The 6,593-nt window shown below is 56.4% G+C and overlaps 1 protein-coding gene and 1 non-coding gene across 2 annotated transcripts in view; both read right to left on the reverse strand.

Annotated features, from left to right (window-relative positions):
- LOC113215821 (supervillin) overlaps positions 1 to 6,593 on the reverse strand; it is a gene marked incomplete in the record, with an annotated part of 59,433 nt that overhangs the window by 38,577 nt on the left and 14,263 nt on the right. Inside the window, 3 exon segments of the mRNA XM_052269734.1 lie at positions 345 to 1,373; positions 1,450 to 1,578; positions 2,331 to 2,793. Of these exon segments, the coding sequence (XP_052125694.1) occupies positions 345 to 1,373; positions 1,450 to 1,578; positions 2,331 to 2,740 (1,568 nt within the window).
- On the reverse strand, positions 3,171 to 3,254 carry Trnal-cag (transfer RNA leucine (anticodon CAG)). Its single transcript has one exon. It is a non-coding gene; the product is annotated as a tRNA-Leu (tRNA).

Consider the following 6,593-nt stretch of genomic DNA (forward strand, 5'->3'; position numbering starts at 1 on the left):
ATTGTTGAAAAGTTACACAGGAAAAGAAAGAACACATCGGAGGTTGAATGGGATTTTCCTGTTCCTGATATAGAGTAGGAGGCCCCCTTGCTCATGCTGGCACTCTGCCAGTGAAACCAAAATTGTTAGCAGTTGCTCAGGCAGTGAAGCTTTAGCCATGGCCTAGATGTCTATGCATTTGAGACCCTGGAGCTAAAGCAGAAGGCCAAAAACTAATTCAAAACCAATGAGATGGTAATTCAATAGTATATGGGATGGGGTATTACTTCAAGTAAACCCTATGTACCCTGATTTTTGTAAAATAGGGACTGTCTAGAAAGAAAAGAGAACAGTAAAATCCTTACTTGTTTGAGGACGATATCTCTTCAGCAGTGACTGGTTGAGTATTGGCCCGGTAGGGGCGTGTTCTTGGCTGTTTAGGTAAGGCCCCATTAGATTGGAAAGCAAATTCCATATTTGAAACCCGTTCTGCAACAGATGGGGACCTCCGAGCCAAGTCCATTTGCTTAATTGTATTTGAGCTATGTTCCCAGGATCTCCTTCGCCATGCAACAGAGCTGAAGTCACTATGCGAACCTGACGGACTTGTGGGCCTAACAGATGTAAACGACCTGGAGGATCTGATTTGTCTTTGAATGACTTTTTCAGAATCTAAGCCCTGGTCATCATCTTCACAGAAAGACAGCCTCTGGCCTGATGATCTTGATAAAGGAGCAGAACCAACAGACCTCCGCCGTAAGCTTTCAATTAAATCAGAATTTTCCTCTCTAGAGCTTTTTCGAGATGTTTTCAAAATAGTTTTTATGGGCCATTCATCCAATTCATCTGTATCTGTACTAGATTTTTTCTTTAGAATTGGCCTTGGTGTAATTTCACTTGAGGAAGATGCTGGATCTACAATTGCCTGTTCTTCAGTGCTACTTCGCTTCTTCAAGATAGGTCTCACATCATCATCATGAAGTAAGGCAATATCACCATTGGCAGCCATGATAACATGGTCAGCAATGGAGATATGAGTTTGTTTGCTTATGCTATCACATTGATTTTTCTTTTTCAAAATACCATGAGGCTCATGTCCATCAGATTCTTTCCTTTTCAAAATTGACTGTCTATTGGAGTTTTCCTCGAGGGAAGATCTTCTTTGTTGCCTATTCTTCAAAATTGAACCTGATGACTCAGTATCAGGTGAACAACTTCTACGAAGATGGGACTCATCAAAACTTCCCCCGGACTTCTTGAGAATTCCCTGTCGACGATATGTTTGATCTACTACAGATGGGGAGAATGTTACAGGGGGAGTTACAGAACCCTCTTCATGAGAAGATTTTCGTTTCAGTATAGAAACTGGTTTAAGGTCAGTTGATGCAGAAGTCCTACAACAGAAATATAATTAATTAGTATGTAGCAAAGAGTTCAATGTACAACTTGAATATAATAGAGGTTATTTACCTTTGGCTACTAGATGAGGTACTTCCTGATGCCTCCTGTTCTGGTTTGACAACTATAACTACATTTTTGGTACTTGGTGGACCAGACTGTTCAGCTTTGGATTCCGCTGAGCTTTCACCAACATTAGTCCTAAAATAAACAAAAAGTATAATGTCAAATGCAATTCACAGAAAATTTCAGACAGGACGTGAGTGTTTTGAACACATTGCAAAGCAGGTGACCTCACCGATGTTTCCTTTTTTTTACCACTTTCTCAGGAGAGATGTTGACGCAACAACTTCTCTTTTTGCAATTACTACGTAAATGGTAAGGCATTGTGATGCAAACACTAATAATCCAGGTAATAATTATCCATAAGGATGTCAAGACGTGAAACTAAGTTTTTAAAAGTTTTAAAATTCATACTATTAAAAATCGAGTAAAGGGGATAAAATGGAACAAAATGAAATAAAATTTAAAAGAACATTAGCAGCCGTCGCAACAAATTAAAAACATTCCCAAATCATTCTTTTTTCACACGGCTAAAGTAGCTAAAATAAAACAGATGTGTATAAGACTGGTTAAACGGCCCAACATGCCGCCGCCGGCAGTCGCCGATGTCAACAGTCAACACTACTCTGCTGGCCCCACTATCCCGCGCAACAGGTCGCTGGACTGCCAATAAGAGCTCTGACATTACATCCAGGCAACGGAGTCAACGATAGGTGAAAAGAAAGGGAAGGCCAGTAATTGAATTCCCCCATCATGAAATACTTTCATGGGGTATAACTAGAACTAGAAAAAGACAATGGACAACATGCAAATTTCTTTTTGTTGTTGTTATTTTACTTTTTTTTAAAGTGCAAATTTCAAAACAATTTTTTTAAACTTGGTTACCGCACCTGCTCTTGGGAGCGTCAGATGAAGCTGAAGAGGCCGCGCTTAGGAGAGGCGTCCTCGACGGCGTCCTGCCGATATCCGAGGCCGATGTCGTAAGCGGTGACCTTGCGGACGACCTGCTGGTCTCGGAGGAGGTGGCCGTGAGAGGCGACCTCGGGGACAGCCTGTTGGCGGGCAGCAGGGGCGTCACCCGGATGGGGGACACCTTCCTGATGACGGGCGACCGGAGCCGATAGGCGGTCAGCGGCGACATGCCCCGGCCGTCCTGGACCAGGGGCGGGGTGTGGGAGCTCGCCGATGAACTGAGGCGGCGCGCCGCCGCCGTCGGCACCGCGGGCGTCGCGGCGGCCGTGGGGGCGGCGGCGGCGAGCAGCGGTGCCGCTGGGCTCGGCGACAGAGTGTCCACGGCCATGCTGATGGAGCTGGCCGCGGCCGCGCGTCGAGAACGACGCCTGGAGCTTTCCTCTGCAACAAAAGTTCAGTTACCGTGAGCAAACGTCCTCCTGAGCAATGCCTGCCCCTCAGCCTGGCCTGGCAGCGAGCCCGGGCGGTAGGCAACCTATTCGGCTCCCCTGGCCAACGGGTGGGCCGGGCGACGCAAGCACCACGCGAGGCGTGAACGCAAGCGAAGGAAGCCCTATGCGACTACGGCGCACTAGGGCAACCCGACGACGCCCAGGCTCAACCTCTCAACCTGAAGCGTGCTAACGTCACCATCCACACCACCGCCAAACTGGCGAAGAGCCGAAGCACACATAGTCACAAGTTCGAAATCTGATCACCAAGGCAAACGCCAACTGACTCGCAAAAGGTTTAAAAGAAATCACAGAGGAAAAAGGTTCTGTCAGAAGTGGGATTCGAACCCACGCCCACAGAAGTGGACTGCGACCTGAACGCAGCGCCTTAGACCGCTCGGCCATCCTGACTGATGGAGAGGGAGAGCGGGAGCTCCGGTGCACTTCATAACGGAGCTTGAGCGGAGCCGGGGACCTCAGCTGGCCGGCAGGTATAGCGCGCCCGGTCTGACAACACAGCAGTAAGGTAAGGTATGGTGAGCAGAGGGGGAGAGGGGGAGAGGGGGGCGAACGCTGGAGCCGAACGTAAAACAAACCAGGAGGCTGAATCGATGAGCTATGATACTAGTTTTTCGGCACTGTCCAAGAGTGGTCCAGTGGCCGGGCGGAACTTGTAGTTTCGTGTTGCGGCGCAATAAATGCCGCGGCGCGGCGAATAAATTCGAACTCTGGCCGCGCGCGCGCTCGCACATACACACGCGCGCACACACACATCGCGCGCAGCGCGAGGACCGCGAGGACCGTTTCCGGTGCGCTTCGTTTCCGTTTGGCCCCCAGACCGGAAACTGCAGCCCGGACCAAGCACAGTAGTATGTGTGTGTGAGTGGGAAGCGAGGGGTAACCCGGCCGTTGACATTGCCGCCGTGCCGCCAGCGCCAGCGCCAGCGCCATGCACCTGTACAGCTGCACCAGCTGCACGCCGCTGTCCAGGTTGTCGCGTTTGTCGCATGCACATCACAGCCTGATTAGACTTGCGGTGTTTGGCTGTTGTGCCGGGCAGGGCAGGTGCCGAGCTGGTCACGCTACCGAGGTAGACTGTCCGGTCGATAGCCGGCGGGGCACAGCGGGGCACTGGCTGGTGCCAGCCCCGGCAGTCAGCCTAGCCCGCACCGATCATCAGTTCAACGACTTTGCCATTACCCTCCATCCCCCCCTCCCTCCCCGTTCCCGTGTCCGGTGCGCAGGGCCTAGCGCCTGTCGCCCCTCCCCTTGTCCCCACCCCCTTCCATTGGCAGTCCGTGTTCCGCGCCCAAAGTGCCCCCGGAGTGACAGCCACTTGCGCACCGGGCGGGGCGTGGTGGCGTGGTAGTGGTAGTGGTGGTGGTGGTGGTGGTGGTGGGTCGGAGGTCAGCCACTTGCCCTAGCGAGCCTTCCGTGTTCAGTTCGCGGGCGGCACGCCGGAACAGATCGACTTCCCTCGTCCGGGGTGGGCCAGCCACGACCCGGCCCGGCCAGGGGAGGGCGCCGCCCGGGCCAGCCGCAGCCGGCCGGGACCCCGGGGGGGTTGCAATCAAGAGCGCGATGGGTCGGAGTCGGAGGAGGGTCAGGGGGATGGAAAGGTGGTTGGTTGGGGGTAATATAGCGTTCGACCGGCCTGGTAATAACCACCTCAACCACCAAAAGCACCACCACCACCATTCCCGCCCCCACCCCCGCACCGTCCTCGACGCGTGCTCGCCGTCGCCGTTGGCCTTTCCCTGCCCCGGGGCGCGTTGACCCCGCCGCGCCGCGCGTGGCCGGGGGCCGGGGCCGGGTGTGCTCGTGCTCGACCGGCCCCTCCACCTCCGCACTCACCACTTGCAGCTACCCGCAGTGCCAGTGCTACCAGACCACGGCTGGCGGGACTCTTGGACTGGGGGCTCGCCTCGCACGGCCGGGCCACGCAAAGGTCACGCCCGCTGGGGATGGTGCCGGCCGCTGTCCAGCCCGGCCGTGCTATGGACCCCCCAGGGGCTGGGCGAGGACACAATATTTGCTCCTCGTCCACCGCCCCCTGCGCTGCCCTTCCTCTCTCCCAGGGGCTCAAACTGGCGCACTATTCTCTCTCCCCACCCCACCGCCACCCAACCCCCTTCTCCCATCCCCATCCGCAGCGTCCAGGCGGATCAGGCTCAGGATTCTCATTCAGGGACAGAGGCGTAGAAAGGGGGAGAGGGGGCAGCTGGCATCCAATCGGAAACCAATGCATATTGGCCGCGGGGCTGACCGTCAGTCTTTGAAACAAAACAGATGCCCGGCTGTCCGTTTCGCCCGCTGTCCGAACTAGTCTGGTTGCGAGGGTTGCTCGACCGCTCAACCTGACCGAAAGGTTGGTAGAGTCCATTTATATCCTCACGGCCTCCGAAAAAGATTGTGTTGATAAAAATCGTTGGACGTAAACCCTTAAGCAAAGATCACAGAAAAAGAAAACTGTGCCCCCCCCCACCCCTCTCCTTTTCCTTTGCAAAACAAATCCTATTGACCCTACTCTAGCGCTCTAGCGCGAGACGTGGACTGAATGGGGCCGTCGAACCTGGGCGAACACAACCCCCTTCTCCCCAGACCTCTCTCTTTCAACAAAATGGAAGAAAGCGGGGCTTTAACGGCGAATCAACAGCATCCCCTCCCCCTTTCGACCCCTTCGCGACAAGGCCGGAGAGGAGAGGTCATCAGGCCGTCAGGACACCATGTGAGGCCCATCAACGAGGCCGCCGGCCCGGCCCCCTGGCGTCCTCCGAGGCCCGAGGGGGCTGGGCGAGGGGGTGGCGGCGCGGGGTGGCAGCGCGGGGGTTCAAAGCCCGCCGCTGCGCCGCCCCGCGCCCCCGGCCCGCCGTGGTACAAGGCGAGAGGCGGGCCCAGGCGACCTTGTAACGCAGGGAGGCCCCAGCCTAGTCCGCCCACCAGAGCGTTCTGCCTTGAAAAGTTTCAATGCGCCCCTGACAGGAGATGAGAAGGGCAGCAGGGCACGGCGCGGCGGGGCGAGCACACGCCTGTACGCGCTGGGCACGGCTGGGAAGGTTATGCCCTCGCTGTTACCTCTACAGTCGAGCTGTATTCCCTGCCAAGGACGCTGGTAACACAATACAAACACGCCGATGGTGAGGTGAGGTGGGCGTGCCCTGGCCGAGCGGTGTGTACTGACCGCTGCTCCATCCACCATCCACCCCCCCTGGGAGGCTGGAGCGGGCTGGAGTCGGACCTGGAGTTGTTCTGGAGTGGGCCTGGAGTGGGTCTCCGAACCCGAGGTGAAACGTCTTCTTGGCGTCCTGTGGGACGGCACTCGCCACCCCCACCCCACCCCCCGCTCATCGCCTTGTCCGCACATTCACCTTGCTCTGCCCCCAAAACCACCCCCCGCCCCCCAGACACGTCAGGAGCAGCGCACACCGACTCAGAGCGTGCGGGGCGGGCGGGGCGGAACGGGGCAGGGCGGGGCGGGCAATGAGAGCGAGCGAGATGAGAGGGGCTGGATCAGCAGTCAGTGAAACAGAGACGGAGACGTCTGGACGCGGTAGGGTGAAAGTGAACGCACCGTGCCGCCCTGTCAGGGGCCCGCCGGGGTGAGCACACCGGCGCGGGGGGCGAACCGGGTGGGGGTGGGTCCATTCCCCTGGTCGTCTAGCCGCCCCGCCCCGCCCCGCCGGGGGATGAGGCTGCTGCGCCAGGCCGGCTGCTGGCTTCTACATGTCGCGCGGCGCAACGACCTCCCCC

This window comes from Frankliniella occidentalis, unplaced genomic scaffold (genome assembly GCF_000697945.3).
Source record: "Frankliniella occidentalis isolate FOCC.00 unplaced genomic scaffold, Focc_3.1 Scaffold100, whole genome shotgun sequence".
Classification (NCBI taxonomy): Eukaryota; Metazoa; Arthropoda; class Insecta; order Thysanoptera; family Thripidae; genus Frankliniella; species Frankliniella occidentalis.